The sequence below is a fragment of the Eptatretus burgeri genome, chromosome 9 (assembly GCF_056783735.1).
Source record: "Eptatretus burgeri isolate ZD-2024b chromosome 9, Ebu_testis_v1, whole genome shotgun sequence".
NCBI lineage: Eukaryota > Metazoa > Chordata > Myxini > Myxiniformes > Myxinidae > Eptatretus > Eptatretus burgeri.
The window spans coordinates 48,135,785-48,159,159 of NC_140969.1; the positions used below are offsets into that span (position 1 = coordinate 48,135,785).

Sequence of the window (23,375 nt, forward strand, 5' to 3'; positions counted from 1 at the left end):
TAGGTCACATGGTGTGGCAGCCATGTTTGAAAAAAGGAAAAACTTTGGACCTCTATCTCCAAAATCATTCCATGGATAAAAATTGAACCTTAGCACATTTGATGTACTCTCCATGGGAAACGAGTGATTTTTTTTCATGTCATAGGTGGCTTTGTTATGATGTCATAATCGCACAAGTTGAACACTTTATCTGATCAGTATGAAAATTTTTCAGGGTCATCTGGAGCTAAACTGCATGGAGGGGGGGGAGGGCAGCAATATTGTTTTTAAAATAAAATCTTCTCCAAAACGGCTCAACAGATTGAGGCAAATCACCACAGTGATGATCCAGTAGTCACCTCAGTCAGGGAAGATTTGTTTTAAATTTCAACCTGATTGGACACATGGTCTGGCAGCCAGAATTATTTAATATTTTGAATCTGGGTTCAGGGATTTTAATCAAACTTAGTACAAGTATGTATAATGATGTATTAATGTGGATGGAGGCATATCTGGCGACGTCGCGACCTTGAAGAGCACCCTTCCAGTTAGATATGCATCTATCTATGTCGAAGTGATGGGTCATATAATGAAAGAAGATTGTACAAAAAGGGGAAAAGTCGTGGAAATTAAAAAGTGGTGGGTGACAAACTGCAGTCAAAAAAAACATTTTAAACAAGATAGGGATAATGTTGGTTTAAAGAGTATCAACAGTATTGCCAAGTACCCCTGCCAGTTAATAATAACAGCCTCTCGCTGTACTTTTTAGTGGCAATTGGACATAAAAATTGAAAATATATGAATGACAATGCAATGTTGATATGTCCAAGTGCTATATTACTAAATTGTAATCTGTTAACACTTTCAGTTTGTTAACAATTTCAATTTACAAATGCAGAATGCATGTAAATATTGACACTATTTAGGTCATGTTCTATGTTATTCTGAATGAAATAGCAGGTGACATTTTGTATACAGTATTTGCATTCCTCAACAACCTCTATAGTTCCTCTGTGGGATTATGCAGGATCTTCATATATGCCATGGCATACATGCATCCATCCATCTGTCTTTTGTGGTATGTCCATTTCCTGTACCTTCAGATATGACTGTGAATGTCACATTTCCAAAAATGTTGAAGTTATGATCAGAGTAATGAAAATGTTAATTCTCTCATTAGTATATCATGTATGCATGATTATACGTGTGACCGTAAGCTTTTGGACAATTCATGTTGCTATGGTGACCAACTTTGGTGGGCAATCAGCAGTAATCGCAAAATATGTTGTAGTTTTATGGATATATGATATAACTAATCTTTTGATTACAGGTGTACGAAGACCTGACTTGCTACTATAGATGAAAACACTGGCCAAAATACAAGGATCCTGTTGGATTCCAAGAAATGTATCATATGCCAACAAGTGAGGGACCAAAAACTCACATCATCAAAAGGGGATGGCTTAAAGACAAATGATAATGTAAGCAAAGTTCGGCTTAAATTGAACAATGACATTTTCAGAGATGCAACTGATCGACTTACTGAGGTATTTAGTTTGCCCTCCTCCATCAATTTTCTGGCAAAAAGGACTGTTGTTCATGTTATACAAGTACAGAGAAACTTGAGATATTGAAAAAGGCAAATATGAGGGAGCAGCAACTTCAAGCAAGTTCATCTACATCCACATCGTCTGTCCCTGCCCGGCCACGAAAATTACCTCTATGAAGCAAGTCGGCACCTGGAAACTGGAATATGTATATCTTTTGTCAACAACAAACAAAAGAAAAACAATCTTATACAAGAGTTGCAAGTTAGTCAGAGGATACTTGAAGCATCAAAATATGAGCAAACTTTGAGTGTACGTCTCGCTAGTGTCAATGACCTTACAGCCAGCAGCTGATGGAAAACAGCACCAGAGTTGCACTGTCAAATTCACATGAAGGACTGATAACATAGAAAAGAAAAAAAACAAACAAACTGCACGACATGGCATCAATATGGCTTTGCTCGGAGCATATTAAATAGCATTACATGTTGATATTGTCGAGCTCACAGAGGTGTGGAAAAGATTTTGTGCCATCGCTAATGAATCCAACATTCAAATTAAAGCATCATTTGTACGTCGGAGGAGCACGTTCAAGGATGTTCGCTGAATGTGTTAAGGCTGTGTATGAAATTTTTGTTTTCCACAATCAAACATGAACAGAGCCACGTACAGTAATGGTTCCAACCAACGTCCGCCACATCTCATTATCTGACGTGAATTTTTTTTTTTTTAATCATGTCACGGAACTCATTATTCCCTCATTCAAACATGTATGCCTTGTGTTGGCTTAATGGTTAGGGTGGCGGGCTTTGGATCCTAGGGCCCCGAGTTCAAATCCCGCTCAGCTGTTGAGTTAATAGCAGGTGGGGTTAACTCGGCCTGTCATCCTTCCGAGGACGGAAAAATGAGTGCCAGCATGCTGGTACAGTGTCGGAGTGGCGACCCATCCAGGATTGTGCCCAATAGCCAAGGAGACTGCTTAGGCAGCACCAACGCTCTGCACAGAGTATGGTCCCAATCTCCTCCTCTCAAACATTTCATATATGAAGTATGTGAAGAGTATGTAATATGATAGATCATGTTAGTATAATTTAATTGATACTCAAATACATGGAAATTCAGATTTAATATTTAAATATACTGTATATCATACATCATTTTATAGCTGATGTTACACAAAACATTTAGAATTTTAAGTGACATGTCTGATGGATATTCTTTCACTATAAAGGTATGCATTACACAGGAGCGTGGCAAGCATCAACAGCCAATTTAAGGCAGAAATTGCGAAAAAAAAAAGTGCATCATTTGGAATCAGCCATTAGATGTTCAAAAACTCGAAATTTCGCCCGGCATACACTTTTCATTTATTTTTTAAACTCAGCATACCAAAATGCATCTAAAAAGCATGGATTTCGGCCATCGCACAATTTGCCTCCATCACTTTAAATATGCACATATCCACAGAATATGCCTCGTCCAGAGGTTCCACTGGAGTTTTTTTCAAACATATTGTTGCGGTTCTCGGAACCGCATGCATCCAACATATCGTGGTACCCAGACAGTTATTCCATTAATATACGTGTCGATAGTCCCTTCCCTTTTGTCGAGTGGGACAACAGGGGCGTGCGTTGCGATGATCTCATAGCTAGGTTTGCCTACATCATTGCATTTCTAACTTCATTCCTACTCTTCTTTTCTGATTATTACTGAGGTAAATGTGAGCCACGTGCACCCTTCGCTGTGAGAAGGGTCCCTAAGGCCTCGGTCACATTTGCCACGGCGGACGTGGGGTCTCCAAAATCTAGGGCCACAAGCAATTATACGGCGGCCACAGTATTTCCAGGGTCACACAATGTAGCAGTCACATTTTTTTATTTTTCGGGGAGCCGCACGGCATATTTAGAAATTGTGGAGACGGAAAACGTGGGGTTGCCGTACGGTCTTTGATTTGATGTCGCACGGTGATCTGAAGGGGGCCCTGCGGCGGCCATAGAATTTTCAAGGCAGACGCAAGGTAGCCTCAAGGTGCCCGCAAGGCGACTGCAGGGGGCCCTAAGGCGAATGTGCGGCCAGACGGACGGTAACGAATGGGTTAATTATTATTTTTTTTTTACTAGTTTTTTTTTTTTTTTTTTTTTTTTTTTCGGCTTGTCGAATTGCTACGGCGAATGTAGAAATGAAAAAAGTTATAACTCCGCGTTATAATTCCACGGCGACCTTACAACCTCTAAAATATAGCCAAACGGCGTAGGGCCACCCTGAGGCCACCGCAAAAACTCTGCGGCCGCCGCACGTTTCTGTCAATTCAGAGGGCGTACGGCCGCCGTATCCTCGCCGTAGAGCAAATGTGACTTAGGCCTTAGCAAAGGCCAAGCAGGCATTATGCTGGACACCCCTCTGAAGAAATCACAGCCTGCCAAACTCACGTGCAGAAAGCACACTCAAAACGACGCCCACGCTGCACAGAACACGTACCGAGGAGACGGAAGAAACAGCACCTTAAATGCTGGCAACTTTCAGTACACACATGGCTGCGAAGATACAGCGATACTTCAAACTAACTTCTGTGGGGGAAGGGCATAGAAAGGGTGCTCAAACACCACATGAGCATCGACAGCACAGAGCTCCCGTCCTCAAGCGATCCCTCAATCAAGGCCGATAATAGAAAGGCAACCCAACGCCACATTGGGCGGGATGAGAGTGTGCAAGGTACAAGCGGCACGTACTTTTCAACCCATTTCTGGACTAATTATATCGATCGGGTTTCGCCCCACGCACACGACAGCAGAATCGGGCGAGCACGAGCGCTGACCAGGTGGGCCATGGCGGATCTGCACATACTGCGCAAAACATGCATGAATTTATCCTAACACTTTACCGTCGGTGCTCGCTGGCGGCCGCGGGTCTTCCCCACAGATGGCGGACGTTTCCTCGCCTCTCCGGCCAGCGAAGCCGTGTTCAGATCGAGGCTTGTGTGCAGTCCGGATCGCTCGGGCCACGTGACGCATCATGGAGCAGGCACATTGACCAGCGTGGGGTTGCCCGAGTAGCAAGCAGGACTGACGCCACTCTCGGCCGGTCGTCAGAGCATGGCCTGGGGATTCGTGAAAGGCAATTTATGATGCGGAGTTTGGTGTGGGCGATTCATATCATGTCGTGAGGTCAGAGCAAGACATTTTTACGGCTTGGAGTCATCTTGTCAGAAGTGGAATGTTGCGGTTTCCAGCCATCACGGCCAGGCCGCGCAGGGGGTTGGGGCCAGAGCGCCCAATTCGGGTGACGACACAGCGCTTCGGGGTGGCTCCCCCGCCCCGCACCACGGAGTCTATAAAAGGTCCGAGCGGAGCCTTCAATCGCTCTCTGCCCTGCCTCGCCTCCTGCTCAAGCTGGACTTCGACATCGCCTCGACTCTGCCCTCCTTCGTCTTCCTCACACACTGGACTGCTTACTGCCATCATCGCTTGGATTCCGCTTCCTGTCGACATCACCTGGACCCCACCCTCTCCACCCGAGTCCCTCCCTTCACGCCGACAGTCGCGTCTCCTTCTCCAGGCCGACACAAGCTGCACGAAACCCACAAAGCAAGAGACAACGCACCAGCTGTCAGGTTGGTACCGCACCATGGAGCATCCCCCAAATGTATTGGTGGCTTGTAGGGGCAATCAATTATACAAAGGTACCGAGAGACCGTAGCCTCAACTCTCTTGTCTTGCAGCAATACCTCCGCTTCATCAGGTTTTCTGTGTCTGTGTGTGTGCGTGTGTCCTGGCACCTGTCCACATAAGTAAGACTGCAGAAGATTGGTATTATTTCGTGTTAAGTTTGCTCTGTGTCCCCTTTTGGAAGTTGCTTGTTTATTGTCACACCACACCTTTCTTCCATATCTCTGCACATCCCCAATAAATCTATTGATAGTACCACGTACCCTTCCCCACCTGCTTGTTAATAAATTATTATTAGAAATGTTTCCAGCTTGTTTTTGTCTTTTCTTTCATTGATCCAGCATGGTCTGAATTCTCGCTTAGCCAGGACTTTATTCCCAATGATCCGTTCCTTTTAGCCGGTACGTCCTTGCCAGTGTCACTCGGCTGCATCCGATCCGGTCCGGTAAAGTGATCCGGTTTGGACAAGGCCTACCGAGGGCGTGTTCCCTGGTAATTAAATCACATGATTAATTAGGTAACCCGGTTAAACCATAGACAGGAGGACCCTAGGTCACGTGGTTGAGTTACTGGCGTCCATGGTCGGTTCGCGACCCGCCGAGCCACGGAATTATCCGTGTGTGACAGCCGACAATTCCGGGGAGTCTGGTGGGAGCCGAGATAGCTCCACCCCCACCCCCAAGTGGTCTTCTCACCCGACCCCTGGCCCGCAACAATATTTAAAAAACAATTTACAATGCTCTATTCTCTACTATAATACAGGAAAAAGATTTGATGCGAAGTGCAACTATTGCATTTCCAGGAGATTCATTCCAAGCAATAAAACAATCACACAAAAAGAAAGGATATTGTTCAACACGAATGTTACACAAGTAATTCCCAAAACCTTTCTTCACCACCTAATTATTTCACATTTTAACAATTGGATGAAATGTAAACACGAGATACTTGATTTAACCCTCAATGTACCTTTTTGCGTCTCCACATGTTGTTTTATCAGAAGTCTGGAAGAAAACAAATGATGAGATTCTCAAGATCAAACTCAAAGTCTTAACCATTATTGAAAAATCTGGAATTTTTTTTATCAAAGAACTCACAGAAAGGTTTTCAGATCCATTCTGCTGGAGGTCATAACCACCACCAAAATTCCTACAAATACATTTTTGAGTTGACACTGGCATGTAAATCACATGGAAATATGTTGACAAAAAAACATTTTTTCAACAGGAAAAAACCCAAAACCTTTTCTGAGATGGTGTTCGCATGATCCGCTGCCTCGCAGTTGTTTTGATGCCAACATCATCAATCGCCTAAGAAATAAAAGTACGTTTGAAAGTTTGAAAATGGGGGAAAAATATTCCGGAGCACATTCATTACAGTCGATGGATCAAACATGCAATGAAATTACCAATCAAATAGATGCGTAAACTTAGGTCATGCCACATGGCGACAAAAAAAACAAACAAAAAAACCCCATAAAATTTAAGAGAAAACAGAACAGTTATTTATCATCAGAATGAATTTATGTTTTGCGGGTTTATGCAAAGTGGATGAGAAAACATATGACCGAAGGGATCAACGGGAAATTCGTTCTATTGCCAAGTCCAAAAGAAGGAATGCAAACTACTTTCTCGAAAGCCAAGTCAGAACGAAGTGGTATTTCTGCAGATGAACATACCACTGTGTCCTTTTGCACCCAGCACCACCAGTCATGACTCCCTGACACGAGGATTGGTGAAATTTTAATGGAAATTTTTCATAAGCTATCCATCTTTAAACGGTCCATAGCTCTTTATGTTGGCATGGTGGACAGAGCTTCGAAAATAAATTTAAAAAAATAAAAATTCTCAGATGTACAAATGATTACATACTTTCTCAGAAGTGTTGGATGCATCCCGTGGACTTTGTTTTCTTGCAACCCTGAATAGAAAGAATGCTGGTGTCAAAATAAAACGTTTTAATATTCCAAGTAACAACTGGATAAAGTCAACTTACCTTTTCCTGGAGCCTTCAACACATTTCTGAGCAACAGAGCAAGCGATATCACTTGGTCTGACCATTTCTATTGAGTTTCCCGATTCAGGCACCTTGAGAGGGAAATTAATACAGTTAAGAGAGTTCTTTTCACAATACAATTCAAGTTACGAAAACAATACAATACTTCCTTATAACATCTGTTAGACAACCATTCACTTAAATTACATGCATTCTTGTAAACAGCAGCACAAGCACAATAATTCTTGCTCATGAAATCAAGTTCAAGAGAAAAAATCTCTGTCATGTTTCAAGAGCTGTGAATGATGATTGCTATCATTCATTCATTTCGTATGCAGTCTGTGACTGCTGGTTGTAGCGTCAGTGTGAGCGAGACTGTGCTGCTGATGCAGTGCTGCCTGTAGGTTTGGGCAGGGATTTGCAATTTGTTCATGGTGTCGGCGATAGCGCGTCCCATCTTCATGAAGAACACTGCGGGATCTTCAATGTCCAACTAATGCCGACAGACGGGACACCCAGTTTAACGTCCATCTGAGGGACGACAAACATATTGATGAATCACCCTAACCCGATGAAGCACCAGGATGACTGTTTATAACTGGGCTGAGATTAAAATCCAGGCTGGACAGCTCAGAGGCTAGTGTGCATACCCAGTTATTTTATTATTTATTTTTAAAGCCTTTTTGGTACTGTTACCCCTCGAGCTAATCAGCAAAACCGTAAGTATCCCTCTAAAAAAAGGCAAATATGAGAAAAGGAAAATTAGTAAAGAAAAATATAATTTTATTTTATTCTTAACATTTTTACAAGATATTTCACCATCCATTGGTCACTGAAAATAAAAATAACTTAGATTCTGAATCTTAGAATGAAGATGAATAATCCTTATGCCCTGATATTACGAGCCCTATCTTAAGTAAGTTCCAACACATAACAAGCAATACTTCATAGATGAATGTGTGAACGTGATCATTAAGTTGCTTCTTCTTCATCACTTTGAGAAACGAGGCTTGTCACAGCTGGAGTACATTGCAGACCATCAGCAAGATCCAATCCATTTCTTGTATTTGTTACTTGCAAAATCGAAGATTTTTCAAGTATGTTGGTTAGTCGATTTTTTTATTGACAACATAAAGACCTACCCTTCTTCTTCTTCTTTCGGCTGCTCCCGTTAGGGGTCGCCACAGTGGATCATCCGTATGATCCGCATAGTGATTTGGCACATGTTTTACGCCGGATGCCCTTCCTGAAGCAACCCTGGTCGCCTCTTACGACACAGGGATATGGTACACCTATTTTAACCGGAGTATACACCGGCCCAGTATACTGGTACTCATTTCGCCGACCTCGGAAGGATGACAGGCTGAGTCAACCCCCTAAACATAAAGACCTACCCTATGCCTCCGATAAAGAAATTCCAACAAAAGAATGGTTAAGTGATTACTAACAGTCATTTAATATAAAGGGTAAATCTTCAGAAAAGCTACTTACTACATTAAATGATAAAGAAAGTTATGTTTTACATCAAAGGAACTTGAGACAATATTTATCTGCTGGGTTGAGAGTTAGGAAAATTCATAGGATTTTGAAATTTAAACAAAGTCCATGGTTTAAGGATGATATTGATTTTAATACAAAAGTCAAAAAAAACGCAGAAACAGATTTTGAGAAGGACTTTTATAAATTAATGAATAATGCTGTGTTTGGAAAGACGATGGAAAATGTGAGGAAACGACAAAAACATAAGACTTACTACATCTTGGAAACAGGCTTCAAAGTTAATTAATAGACCAAGTTTTGAGAGAGCAGAGGTGTTTTCAGAGAACTTTTGTGCTTTTGATTTGAAAAAAAGAGAGTATTGAAATGGATAAACCTATTTTAATAGGAACATCAATTCTTGACTTGTCAAATCGTTCATGTATGATGATTACTATAATAATTTAAAATAAAAGTATAAGGATAATGTCATTGTTATATATGGATACAGATAGTTTTATTTTAGAAATGAAGACAAGTGATGTATATGAGGATATGATTGATATATATATATATGATACAAGTAATTATAAGTCAGGTGATGTGTTGTTTTCATCAAAGAATAAAAAGGTTATTCGTAAGTTTAAAGATGAATTTGGTGGGAAGGTCATGAGTGAATTTATAGGATTGAGATCAAAGTATTATGCTTTCACGTATATTGATAATAAAAACATTGAAAGGTGTGATAAGAAGCTAAAGGGAATAAAAGAAAAATATAATCAAGGAAACAATAAACTTTAAACATTATTACAACTGTTTAACCTTAAAGAAGGAAGAGTCCAGAAAAATGAATACAATAAGAAGTTATAAACATCAATTATATACAGAAGAGATAAATAAGAAAGCATTAGGAGCTTTTGATGATAAAAGATATATTTTAGAGAATGGAATCAATAATTTCCCTTGTGTTTATAAGTACAAGTGTTAAGATAGTGTTTTTTTTTGTTTTTTTTGTATACCTTGGTCGAGGCTCGTATGAGAGCTAACACACAACTCACAGCAAGGAGGCATGAGACAAGAGGGGTGGGAGTGGAAGGGACAAAACAGTGGGGAACAGACACATTAGGTGAACTGTGGAAGGGAGAGGGATGGGGATGGGACGGGGAACATGGCGAAGAGAAGATGGACATTTCAGGGACTTTCAGGAAGGAAAGCAGGAGAAATGAAGGAAGTGGGCTTGGGTGGATTATCGGGGGTAGAAAAGATCGAAGATTTGGATGGGGGAAGATAAGAGGTGGTGGTGAACAGCTGTTTTGAAAGCCTGGAGGGAAGAATGGGAAAGAATAGATTGAGGAAGTTTATTCCAAAGGCGGGAAAAAAGAGGAATGAAAGAGTGAAGATGAGCAGTGATTCGTGATTTTGGTAGTTTTACCAGAAGGGGGTTGTTGGCAGACCTTGAGCGCCCTGTGGAAATGTGGTGGGGACAAATCGCAGAGAGAGCAGGGGGGCAAGGCTGGAGAGGAGTCGGTGGAAGACAGAAAGACCACCGACCAACCTGCGGTGATTGAGTGAGAGGCCCAAAGACTCAGCTTCATTGCGGGAGATGCCGATGATCTTAAATGCCCTGGTTTCGACAGCGTGAAGTAGAGAAAGGTGGGATGCAGGAGCACCAGCCCAGAGGGGAGAGCAGTACTCCATCAGGCTACGGACAAAAGCTTTGTAAGTGGTCAGAAGCTCAAGAGGGCCGAGGAAGGACTTAGCACGACGGAGGATTCCCAGTCGGCGACTGGCTTTTGAGGCGAGGTTGGAAATGTGACTTTCCCAGGAAAGGTCATGGCAGATAGTGAGACCTAGAAGCTTGAAAGAAAAGACTTCTTCCAGAGGATTGTTGAGAAAGTGGATGGGGGGGGGGGGTTTGTAAACGGTCCTTTCGAAGAGACATAGTGAGAGTGTGAGATTTGTCTGGATTGAAAGACATGTTCCACATGTTGGACCAGTTTGTGATTTTATCCAGATCTGCAGTGAGCGAAGAAGCTGCTGCTTGCCGGTCTGAGGGATGGCAGATGGTACGGCAGAGGGTGGAGTCGTCGGCAAAGAGAAATAGAGGATTTTCCAGAGAGTCCGAGAGATCATTGATGAAAACCAGAAAAAGAACAGGGCCCAGAATGCTACCTTGAGGAACTCCAGCCTGCACAGGAAGAGGGGATGAAAGAACTCCATTTAGGGCCACACGTTGACTGCGACAGGAGAGGAAGTCTGCGAGCCATGAGTGGAGATGGCCTTGAATACCATGGGAAGAGAGTTTGGTGAGTAGGGCAGGGTGCCAGACTGTGTCAAAAGCACGTGATATGTCCAGGGATACGGCTCGGATTTCCTGTCTGGCATTGAGGACCTCCATCCATTGATGGGAGAGCAGAAGCAGCATATCCAGGGTAGAGTGACCTGGTCTGAAACCAAATTGATGATTGGAAATCAAGCCATTGGAGAAGAGGAAGGATTTCATATCTGAAGCGATGATGGATTCCATCACCTTGCTGATGATTGGGAGAAGGGTTGGGAATTTTAACAGGCTACCGCCATCTTTTTACTGATTTATAAATGATAGAACCAAGCAATAACCAAACCAAAGAGTGGAGATGTAATCAGCCTTGGTATTTAAATGGGAAACATAAAGAATGTGAGAAATATCAAATAAGTCTTATTGAAGAAATAACCAGGGTAAAAGTAGATAAAACAAATAAGCGGATAAATTTAATTACAAATAAGTTGTAGGATGTAAAGAAAAAAAATTAATATCCTTGAATGGACTGAAAACTTTGATGGTTATCAATTGAACAATGGAAAAACAATTTACTGCAATCTCAAAATAATATGTGGCTCAGGAGGTGGTCAAATAAGAGCATTAAGAGAAGTTTAATGTTTCATTTCTGCTCAACAAAGATACTTAAACCAAGAACCAAGTTCCAAGTTATTCTTTGTGAATATACTCGATGGAAATGAATGTTCTTAGAAAATTAAGTTATTCCCTAAAGTAGAACATGGACAAATATTTGTTGGTTCACTCTGAGTATAATAAAAATATGAAAGGGAAGAAGTACTTTAATCAGTGTCTCAATCTTTCATAGTCTCAATTTTACATTTCCTCGTCTGGGAGGGGGAGAAAATGAGTCTCCCATTTTACATTTGTTTGTATGGGAGGGAAGGGGATAGGTAGAGAGGAAGCGTCTCCCATTTTGAGCTTTTAGGGCTTGGGTCAGAAAGTTTTTCCCTTCCACCCCCCCCCCCCCCCCATTCATTTGAATGGATATCCCAGAAACCCAATGTATCATCTACTTACAGTGATTCTTTACCCACAAGTCAAATGCCAAAAGTCTAGGCCAGCCTGCCAGCCCATCACTGCGATAAAATGAGACACTGCAGTAAAGTTCAACTGGATCCAGCCCCGAGTTTAATAACACAAGGATCAAAAGCAAATTGAGTGGAGATATGGACTATCAATTTCTGATGAAAGCACCTCATCCTGGGAAAGTATAAATATACTGTTGTAAAAGTCCACAGAAGTAGTGAAACAACCCATTCAAGGTGCACAAGTCACATCAAAAGCAATTAATTTTAATGCTAATCAGCCTGCACTTGTGAAGTGAAAAGCATGGTTAAGCGATCGGTCAAGAATGTGCATATGTAGAACGTATGTACGTGTCTGCATTTTGTTATTCGCTTTTTTCTGGAACCGCCCGTCGGATGGTGATGAATACACCTGACATTCTGACAGGAAATTTACACCACAGGTTCGACTGCTCATGTAGAATGTGTTAATCATGTCATAGATCACGTGGTGTGGCAGGCATCTTAGCAATAAGGCCAAACATTGGACCTCTATCTCTGAAACCACTCCATAGGAAAAATGAAACTTGGCACCTGTCAAGTACTCCTCATGGGGAATAGTGTGATTTCTCTATGATGTTATAGGTGCCTTCATTATGACATCATAATAGCATATGTAGAAAGCTATATCCGATCAGTATGAAAAATTTGGAGGGTAATCTATGGATAAATTGGTCAACAGGAAAAAAACAAAACATTGACATCGGTCACATGGTTCGGCAGCCATTAAAATTTTGATTTTTGTTAACATTCAAACATCTTCTCCGAAACGGCTGAACAAATTGAGGAGAAACTTCACAGGTATGACCGCCTATCCATGAGGAACAAAGAGTTCCCCACCTATGATGTCAGGTCACATTGTTTAGCAGCCATATTGGATTTACCCGAAAACCTTTAAAAATATTCTTCTCCAGAATGGCTGGACAGATCGAGGAGAAACTTCACACTCGCTCCCCAAGCATTGTACATGTACCGATGTTGTTCAAACTTGGCACACAGATAATGGATGATGGCTTACATGTGCAAGTCATTTTTTTTCGACATCAGATCCAAGATGGCCGACTGGCGGCCATTTTGTTAGTTCAACCTTGCCCCAACCATTTCTCTGACATGCATAGTCCGATTTTGTTCAAACTTGGCACAAGCACACAACACAATGGCATACAATTGCATCTTACTTTAATTTGCGATCTGATCAAAGATGGCCGACTGATAGACTGGCAGCCATTTTAGTGTATAAAAATATGGGCTCGCCCTTTTACTCTGGACAGCAAAATTACTAAAACAATGGGGACTATAACATTTTATGTCTTTTTTTACTTATTTGGTCTTCCATTCGATTTGAATTTAATTGTTTTTTATTGCAAATTTGCCACCAAAAGAGTTGTCTCGCACAAAGTCCTTCTCAAGACTGTGCAGGGTAAGTATTCTATGAATACAATCTAGTAATTTCAGTCATTTCACTCATTTATTTTTGCACATTTGCAGATACATCATATCGGCGTATGCTAAAACTCGCATCAAATGTGACGAACTTCATAAATAGTATGGCAAGGCTTTAATCAAACTACAAAATGAATGACAACTCAAATTCACTTATAACAATCAGTTGCTTGTAAAATGCATCACTGGTATCCAAATCGTATAAATATCGGATAGATTCTGAAAAAGTTTCATTTAGACTTTAGAGCTTCAGTTTGCCACATCAAGCTGAGTGCATGAGCCTGGCATCGTATTGAATCCCTCCCATTGTAATTTGTAGTGCTTGATATTCTAAGGTTTTATCACACCCTTTTCTCTACCAATTTATTTGTGCCAATGCAGATATTACCGAATGCCATTGCGAAAAAATTATTTATGTAAAGCTCTGTCATAAATTGTCTTGACTATGATTGAAAAAAGGCCTGAAGATCCAGAGGCAGATCGTGAGGAAAATTGCAACCCCCTGGGTACAACACTCTCAAGTCACTTCATGCTAAGCACTTCATTCTCTGAATCATTGCAAAGACAGTTAAGAAATGAAGCAGAGCAAGAAACAGCAAATGCTTTTAATTTGGTGATGAATATCAAAAACACAGCAAGCCCACTGTGCAATGTATACATGAGGGCATGTAGAAAAGTAATGCCTCCTATTATTTTTCTCCAAAACAGGTAAAGATCTTTGAACGAAAACAAAACGCAGTCTACACATTATATCTTCCTGCTACTGGGTGTGAAGTTTTGTGATTCTGACATCAGATGTCTCAATTCTACATTTGTCAAGATGGCAGAAATCAGCATGACGTTGTCAGTGCTATTCAGTATGAAGCGTTAGAGATGAGAGTTGAGATGACTGGAGATGAGAGTTGGGTACACCATTACGATCCTGAGAGTAAGATCATTCTTCCCTGATCACATCTTCAAGACAGCTGTTCACGACCATCCCAGACAGACCCCAATCCAAAACCATGATCTTTTCTACCCTCATCAACCCCCACCCCAATCCTTCCTCAGTCCAAATTTCCAGTTTTACCTCCTGAGAGTTTCCTGCTGTATCCATCTTGTCTACCCCATGCATCCTCTCCTGCCTCTCATTCCTCCCCAACCCATTGTTTGTCCAAGTCTGCCTTTATCTTGGCCTTCAACTCTGCTGTTCATGTCCCACCCCCCTCCCCTCAACTGTTCCTTTTATCCTGCTGTGTCCTGATCCGTTCAGTGTACCAATACCTATTCCATGAGCCTCGACTATATTAAAAAATAAATAAGTAATAAAAATAGACAGTGAATGGAGTACCGCCACAAAGGATCACCAGCCCCGACTTGGCTCAGTCACATTTTCATCTCTTGTGACTGAGGAACATGTTTGTGGAGAACATTTTCAATGACACAAAGGCAACTATGAAGCACTGTCTAGTTCAGCAGGATGCACAGTCATATTGTGACAGCATCACCAAGCTCCTTGAACATTGGCAGAAATGTGTGGACCACAGTGGTGATTATGATTAAAAACAAATGTGTACAATGGCAGAATAAAGATTGATGTTAATCTCTGTCTTTGTTAGATTTGAAAATCGGGGGCTGACAGGATGGCCCCGAGGTACACAGTCACCTCTAAGCTGTTTCGCCTGGATTTGAATCCCGACCAAGCTATAAACTGCCATCCCAGTGTTTCAATGTATGTCATCAGGCATCAATGTGTCCCCCATCCCAAAGATGGACATTAATCGGGCATCCAGTCTGCCAGCATTAGTTGGTGGATGTTAAAGATCCCACAGTATCATTCGTGAAGAGTAGACGAGGTATCGCCAGCACCATGTACAAATTCCAAATTCGTGCCCTAATCTACAGAGAGCATTGCATCAGTGGCACAGCAGCACCCTCAGACAATGATGCTACCCACAACCTTGTGCAGCATATTTAAGAGGAGGAGATTTGAATATATTTACCTGTTTTGGAGAAAAAGAACAGGAGGCATTACATTTCAACATACCTTCGTACAATTCAAAATGTCCAAACTAGTTAAGGAAGCAGGACACAAAGTCGACACTTGGTCCAAATGTGGATCAGATACATACGCTTGAGTATGCGCTTCAATATGAGCATTTGCCCACATGGTCAAGTATCCATTATAATGCAGGAGCATTCTTAACATTTCTTTCCTTGTACAGAAGATACATATTTTGGCCTCTCATCTTTCAATAAGTTATTTGAATGAATAAGGCGAGAGAGGGCATGATTGCTGTGGGCGATGTAATTATACCTAAATGTTATCAATCAATAATGTGAAATTATTTTGACCACTCATGTCACGTACAGTATGTGGGCACTGGATAAACCCCCAAATCCCTAAAATGTAAGAATGCAAAACAGCATGTATGTTTTCCAGATGCCTGCAACTTGAAAATGTAAAAAGGCACATTGTTTGAGGTTCAAATAATTAACTTGATGTCTTTACCCGATAGCAAGATGCAAGTCTTTCAAAAAAAAACCAAATAAATAAAAATGGGCCATGACACCCTATTGTTCGAGGGCCTTTAATGTCTAATCACTTGGTGGCAGGGAGCTGAAATTATTTGTTGCATCATTTTACCAACAAAGGTATGCCAATTTTTTTCTTCATTATGTAAGCTGCTCAGCTGGGGATTTTTTGGAAAGTCATGCGAGTTGGAACACAATGACCAAAAAGTGCAAACTCTGTGGTATGCAAGGAAACTGTGCATAGTGCCGTTTTTTTAGAGAGAGTATGCAAGAGTAATTTTAGGGAAAGGGAGTAATTCAAAGAGCTTTTTCAAGAAAAACAGTCTATTTTAGGACTACCAATTAGTCTTTGCAACTCACTGTGAAACACTATATTTTCCGATTCCTGCTCCACTCGCTAATATCTTCAATTGTGCAATGATGTGCTGGATGGATGTACATGTGTAAATTTGTTCAGCTTCACCAAGTGGCAATTAACAAGATCAAAAGATTACGCCTTCAAAACATGTGGCCAGGATAACACTATTCATTAACAATTTTTTTTCGAAATAACTCAGTAATTTACAATTGTATCTTCAATAATTTAGAGTTGCGCTCATTTATACAAGTGTTATTCATCGAGTATCAAGTACACATGAGTGTTAAGCAGTGAGTGTCAGAGCACAATGCACAACAATCCTTCAACTTACAGCAACTTCCCATTATGTTCCAATTAGTTTGCACTCAAGACCATCTATCTGACATCAACAAACAGCAGATCATGCTGGACTGCCTAAGAGGATGGGCCATCACTATCATGACTCATTTCTGAATGCTAATTTAGTGTAAAGTCACAATCATTATCTCATCATTTTTCAGCCCTTTCCCTCACCAGATTCGCTGGTTGATCATCTTCAATGGCAAAGAACCCATTCTCCTGGGTCGCTGTTGGTTCTGCTTCTTCAGCAAGGCTATCTTTTGTACATGTTTCTGCCAAAAAAAAAGAAAGAAAAAAAGACAGCATTTGTAAAGAAAACTGAAGAGATAATAATCTATCTATAATTCCAGCAATCTCTCTGTGTGTGTCTGTCTGTCTGTCTGTCTGTCTATCTGCGACCGCAGTTTCTCGACAACCGCCGGTCCGATCAGATTGAAACTTGACAGGAATATTGCCGGGGCCCCGCAGATGTGCCTTTTCGAGGTTTGATGTCAATCGGACGAGCGGTTCCCAAGTTACGGCCATTTATCTGTCGACCAATGACAAGACACGGTGCTATGACATCACGAATGACATCACAATTAATGTATTTTTTTTTTTTTTTGCACGATTGACGGTCCAATCTGATTGAAACTTGCCAGGAATATTGCTGGGGACCCGCGGATGTGCCTTTTCGGGGTTTGATATTAATCGGATAAGCGGTTCCCAAGTTACGGCCATTTACCTGTCCACTAATGACAAGACACGGTGCTATGACATCACGAATGATGTCACAATTAATGTTTATTTATTTGTTTTTTGTGAATACATTTGTGAATACATTTACAGAGAGAGGGGTGAGAGAGAAGGGGGGGAGGGGGGGGGGGGGGGGGGAGAGAATAGGCGAGAGAGGGGGCGAGAGAGAGAGAGGGAGAGAGAGGAGGCGAGAGAGAGAGAGGGAGAGAGAGGAGGGAGAGAGGGGAGGGAGAGGGGGAAGAGAGAGGGGGAAGAGAGAGGGGAAGAGAGAGGGGGAAGAGAGAGGGGAAGAGAGAAGAGAGAGGGGAAGAGAGAGGGGGAAGAGAGAGGGGGAAGAGAGAGGGGAAGAGAGAGGGGGAAGAGAGAGGGGGAAGAGAGAGGGGGAAGAGAGAGGGGAAGAGAGAGGGGGAAGAGAGAGGGGAAGAGAGAGGGGGAAGAGAGAGGGGGAAGAGAGAGGGGGAAGAGAGAGGGGGAAGAGAGAGGGGGAAGAGAGAGGGGGAAGAGAGAGGGGGAGAGAGAGGGGGAGAGAGAGGGGGAGAGAGAGGGGGAGAGAGAGGGGGGAGAGAGAGGGGGAGAGAGAGGGGGAGAGAGAGGGGGAGAGAGAGGGGGAGAGAGAGGGGGAGAGAGAGGGGGAGAGAGAGGGGGGAAGAGAGAGGGGGAGAGAGAGGGGGAGAGAGAGGGGGAGAGAGAGGGGGAGAGAGAGGGGGAGAGAGGGGGAGAGAGAGGGAGAGAGAGGGGGAGAGAGAGGGGGAGAGAGAGGGGGAGAGAGAGGGGGAGAGAGGGGGAGAGAGGGGGAGAGAGGGGGGAGAGAGGGGGAGAGAGGAGGGAGAGAGGGGGAGAGAGGGGGAGAGGGGGGAGAGAGGGGGAGAGAGGGGGGAGAGGGGGGAGAGTGGGGGGAGAGTGCGGGGAGAGAGGGGGGAGAGAGGGGGAGAGAGGGGGAGAGAGGAGGAGAGAGAAGGGGAGAGAGGGGGAGAGAGAAGGGGAGAGAGAAGGGGAGAGAGAAGGGGAGAGAGAAGGGGAGAGAGAAGGGGAGAGAGAAGGGGAGAGAGAAGGGGAGAGAGAAGGGGAGAGAGAAGGGGAGAGAGAAGGGGAGAGAGAAGGGGAGAGAGAAGGGGAGAGAGAAGGGGAGAGAGAAGGGGAGAGAGAAGGGGAGAGAGAAGGGGAGAGAGAAGGGGAGAGAGGGGGGTGAGAGGGGGAGAGAGGGGGAGAGAGGGGGGGCGAGAGAGGAGGCGAGAGATGACTGCACATACTGGCACGCACCTACGGGCCCACCTCTACGGCTCCGCACAAATAATAATAATAATAACAATAATAATAATAATAACAATAATATTAATAATAATAAATCTACTTCATAACATTTTCACAAACAACTGCAGAATTCATGATAAATCATCCACAACCAACTAGGCCTCCAGGTTAAGTTTGGCAAAATAGATTATTTTCAATTTTTTGTGGTTTATCAGAAGCAATACAGGTATATTTATGGTGAAACCATTTACAACATACTGTATGTAGTGCAACAGCACATCTCCCCTAAGTATAATCCAGATTTTTTTTTTTTTTTGCTCTCTACACTGATTCCTGACATAATATTTGAAGCGAAGCAACTTGAACACATTTCTGGTGCACAAATGTACCACGGCACTTACTTTTACATTCAGCATGACCATTTGTCATGCCATCAGACATGTGTTTGCCATTTACATCCTCCTTGATGGGTGCAAGAAACGATCTATCTTTGCGCAGGGTGCTCAGTTTCTTACTCATATCCTTGAGACTGATTCTGAAAGTGACAAGAAGTTTTTCATCAGCACAGATTTATACTTTTTCTGTAAATATCAGAGCAACCAGTTGATCAAACTTTGAAAAATAAATAAATAAAACAACACGTAAACAAACTTACCTTGGTATTTCCCAAAGTCCTCTTTGTTCAGAGGGAGGTGATGAAAATTGGCTTTCTAGATGAACAAACAGCAAGTCATCAGATCAAAAAATACTAGATTTTACTGAACACTTAGCACACACACAGAGTAACAGCCAAACACTACAGATGTGCAGCTTTAATGAAAGCATGTGAAACTTGTGCAATGATCCACTTACCAGACTCGTGCATGCATTCTGTAGCAAGCAGCTTCTGAGAACCTCTCTTAATCTGAAAGTACCAACAATTAGTCAAAAAGTGCTTTCATAAAAACATCTAAAACCAAAACTGCAGAGGCGATCAAAAATTATAAAAAAACACTCAAAGTCGTTGCATAATACTGTGCACAACTCTGCTGGGACGCATTCAAGATTGTGCAAATAGAATTAAACAACTATCTATTCTGCAGTTTCCTAAAATCATTGAATCCTTTGTGGCAGCTATATTGGTTGAAACCTAGTTAAATGACTCACCATTCGTATTCCTAATCATCTGGTGCAAGATATGTAGATTCAGTACATAGTCAATTTTACTTTCACCGAATCATAAACCAAGTCACCAATCATAATGCCATGTTACAATCTTGAATGCTCTTCAGCTTAAAATGTTAAGTCTTATGATAGACATGTGCTAAAAAAAAATTAAATAACAATAATAAAAAAGGTGCTTTCATTTCTCATCCGAAATGTACGGGCAAGGTTAGCAAAACGAGCACATGCAGGTGTACTTGGGCTGTGATGCAATGAAAGGGTGATTGTCTGAGAGGCCTTTCTGCGATTGGAATTGAACCAAATCATAAACCAACCCTTAGAATACAACCGTTAAATTTTAAGAAGCATTCAGGCAAATCCACTTATGTTGATGTTTTATAAGTCTCTAACAGTGGTTTCCATACCTTGGCAAAAAAGAAGAAAACAAAATGCCTCAGAAGACAAATGAATTAGAGGGAATTATATATTTATTTTTAACTGAGATGTGATGTCATGTGAAGTCCCAAATGAACATGCAATCCCCGAGAAGAGAAGAACCACTCCTTTCAAGTCTGCTACATAGGGTTGCCGAGACAGTTTCCCATTGACTCGAGGACCATTCTGGATGCGTCTCCACTTTGACAGAGCATACTCGAATGTTTCGTTCTTCCCAGTCAGCTGGTACTCAATTTGCCAACCTCAAAAGGATGACAGGCCAAGTCAATATACCGAGTGTCATTTAACGGTAAGACGGGCTCAAACTGAAAACCCTAAGAATTTAAACCAGCCACATTAACCGTTAAGCCAACACAAGGTTCAATCCCCTTGATGTGTTAGACATATCCCCACAGACTGAAATTGGGAGAATGAGGTTACTGGTTTATTTCTTAATGTGACATTTGCTTTCCACAACACACCCTCTGAACTGCTGATGTCCTCGAGATGTGCTGCTCCTCGCAATCAAGTCCAAAGCTTATTCCTGGTTATGCGAAACAACAGCAATACAAATGATAGAATCAAATTCAAATATAAAAGGTTCACAATAAAATCAAACCGGTGTCACACATTACAAGCATAGAACAACAAAAAGATTATCTGAGTGCACTTCCAAGAGTAGCAAAACAGTTTCATCAAACAACTTCTGGAGGTCCTGCTTGTATGCATACTACAAAGCTCATATGCCACAAACCTTTCATTCCAATGTTGGTAATCTCATGGCATGAAGTTTTTTTCTTCTGCAAAACAATAATAATAAAAAATCACAACTGCAAGAAAAGAAAAAAATGAAAAAATTTTCAGCAAATGTTCTTGCACAGAACATCGTGCAACAATTTCAACTCACAAAGGAAGGAATTCTGAATTTCCCAATCTCTCCGTCACTGTGGCCACACGACGGGCGTGTTTGAAAGAATCTGCGACTGGAACATGGCTCAGAGTCACTGAAATAGCTATGGCCAGGAGGAAGGATGTGTCTCACTGATGAAGCTCCCTGCATCGCAGGGAATCCAAGCAACACAAGGAAATACTTGACTTCCAAAGTTCATCACAAATCTCTAATCCACTCTTAGAGCAATTTTAAAGAACGTACCAAAATATGGTCGGCACTCATGGTGTTTGGAACAAAAGCCTCAGGCGTCTCTTTGGTCTCTTTTGCTTTCTGTGACTGGATATACATGCATACATAAATAAAAGACAATTAATGCTGAAAGGTAAAAATGCAAACCCACATGATATTGAAAATCAGGTTGCTATTCAAAATAAATAAAACATTAAAAAATCCACAACATTTGGAAAGCTCCAATTCACCTTGCATTTCTCTTTTCCATAAATGCTTTGCACAGAATTGAAGACATCAAGCAGATAATTAAAATGGATGTGGATCATATTCCCTTGCACTTGCCAAGCTGCAACTGGCTCAGTTGTGTGGATGTGCAGCACCTGTTCAGCATGACCAACTGAAAGGAAAAGCAAATTTTTACACGAGTGACAAAATCATTATGACGCAAACTGGCATCAAGTCACATCGTTGGAAGACCAGCCTCATGTGCTGGCGCATTACTTACTCTCCATCTCGTAACTCGAAATCATATCTTCAGGAAGGCTAATAGATTCCCAATAACCATCCTGTAAAACACGAGTTATTAACATTAAACACATGACACTGCTGCAGGTTTTTCACAATGACAGTGACCAAGTAATACAAGTTATAGGTATGTGCACACCAGCATGTACAGCTCAGCCACTTGTAAACATTCCAAGATGAACTAGCATTTGATCTGCACCAGACCGGAAGTCGTGGGCCAATCAAAAGGAAGGGCTGCGGTTATGCAAATTACATACTCGGGCACAAATTGAGTAAACATGGGTGTTCAACATTAGTCCATGGACAGGATGCATATACTCACTCACCTCATCATCATCTTCATTATCAGCAATGAAAAAGGCAATTCTTTTGCTTCTTTTATTGAAATCGATCCAAAACCTTTCGAGTTTTTCATCTTTCGGCATCTGGAGCTATAAATAAACAGCATCCGTATACAAGGTGATCAAAATCAACCATCACCAATGGCAGTGGGAGACGACAAGAGCACAGTGCCAAAACAATCACCATTACATAGTTAATGCTACTTACCTCTTTGTCTTCCAAGTAAACTGAAATGCATGGTAACGTCACAACCCTAAACACATAATAACAAAACTGTTAAATAAAATCAACAAATAATGCTTTTGATAAAAAGATAGTTATTTTTATTGTTATACCACGAGTGTCAACAGTGAGCTTGTGCAAAAAGCCTCTCAGTATTAGATGAATAACTTTCGACAGAAACATACGTCATATGTTGGTATGTTAATTACCCCAAGTCAAGGTTGGGAGGGAAGTGTTGGAGATATAATGAATTCGTTTTTTTTTTATAAATCAGGTCCACAGAACACAAATTCTAAAAGTGCAGAGAAATAGGTAATCTATATAGCGCAAGTTATATAACCAAATTAAAACGAAATCTTTACAAATTATACTTCACCACAATCACCATTTCATCGATACTATAAGAAAGATGCTTGTCTGTCTATCTGTGTTGCCATTTTGTCAGAGATGGCCAAAATAATCTTCATCAAACTTTCAGAGGTTCTGCAATGAGTGACAGGGAGTGTTTTAGACAAAATAAAATTTGCAAAAAAAAAAATATATTTTTAAACACTCCATAGTGCCGAAGCCTTTGTATCCATGCGAAAGGTAATATCAAATCAACCCCCAACCCCATTCCTTAATGCAAGTAGGAAAGTGTTTTCACCCCCCACAAAAATAGGGGGGAATTTTTTTTTGATTTATTCAAAATTCCAACATGAAGAGAACAGCAACAGGAAATGTCAACAGTATTTATTGTCAGAACAGATCAGATCTGACTTGCGACAGGTACCATGTAAACATGTACTAACCAGTTTCATGGTAGGGTTGGCGGTGACTAAACAGTCTCCCTCACAAAGTTTCCTGGTGAGGAAGGTGTATGGATATGGACACACAGCAGGATTAAAAACAAAACCTGT

The 23,375-nt window shown here is 41.7% G+C and overlaps 1 protein-coding gene across 6 annotated transcripts in view; it reads right to left on the bottom strand.

Moving 5' to 3' along the window:
- LOC147020089 (uncharacterized) overlaps positions 1 to 23,375 on the bottom strand; it is a 190,478-nt gene that overhangs the window by 39,551 nt on the left and 127,552 nt on the right. For all 6 annotated transcript variants that reach the window (XM_085895125.1, XM_085895126.1, XM_085895122.1 and 3 more), the window contains 17 exons: positions 22,462 to 22,507; positions 22,239 to 22,343; positions 21,893 to 21,953; positions 21,636 to 21,784; positions 21,418 to 21,492; positions 21,172 to 21,318; positions 21,019 to 21,064; positions 20,747 to 20,808; positions 19,539 to 19,590; positions 19,342 to 19,396; positions 19,088 to 19,221; positions 16,875 to 16,972; positions 7,187 to 7,278; positions 7,063 to 7,111; positions 6,434 to 6,501; positions 6,289 to 6,340; positions 6,161 to 6,195 (listed from right to left, as the gene is read on the bottom strand). In XM_085895125.1, coding sequence (XP_085751251.1) covers positions 6,161 to 6,195; positions 6,289 to 6,340; positions 6,434 to 6,501; positions 7,063 to 7,111; positions 7,187 to 7,278; positions 16,875 to 16,972; positions 19,088 to 19,221; positions 19,342 to 19,396; positions 19,539 to 19,590; positions 20,747 to 20,808; positions 21,019 to 21,064; positions 21,172 to 21,318; positions 21,418 to 21,492; positions 21,636 to 21,784; positions 21,893 to 21,953; positions 22,239 to 22,343; positions 22,462 to 22,507 — 1,326 coding nt within the window. The remainder of the gene's footprint in view (positions 1 to 6,160; positions 6,196 to 6,288; positions 6,341 to 6,433; positions 6,502 to 7,062; positions 7,112 to 7,186; positions 7,279 to 16,874; positions 16,973 to 19,087; positions 19,222 to 19,341; positions 19,397 to 19,538; positions 19,591 to 20,746; positions 20,809 to 21,018; positions 21,065 to 21,171; positions 21,319 to 21,417; positions 21,493 to 21,635; positions 21,785 to 21,892; positions 21,954 to 22,238; positions 22,344 to 22,461; positions 22,508 to 23,375) is intronic.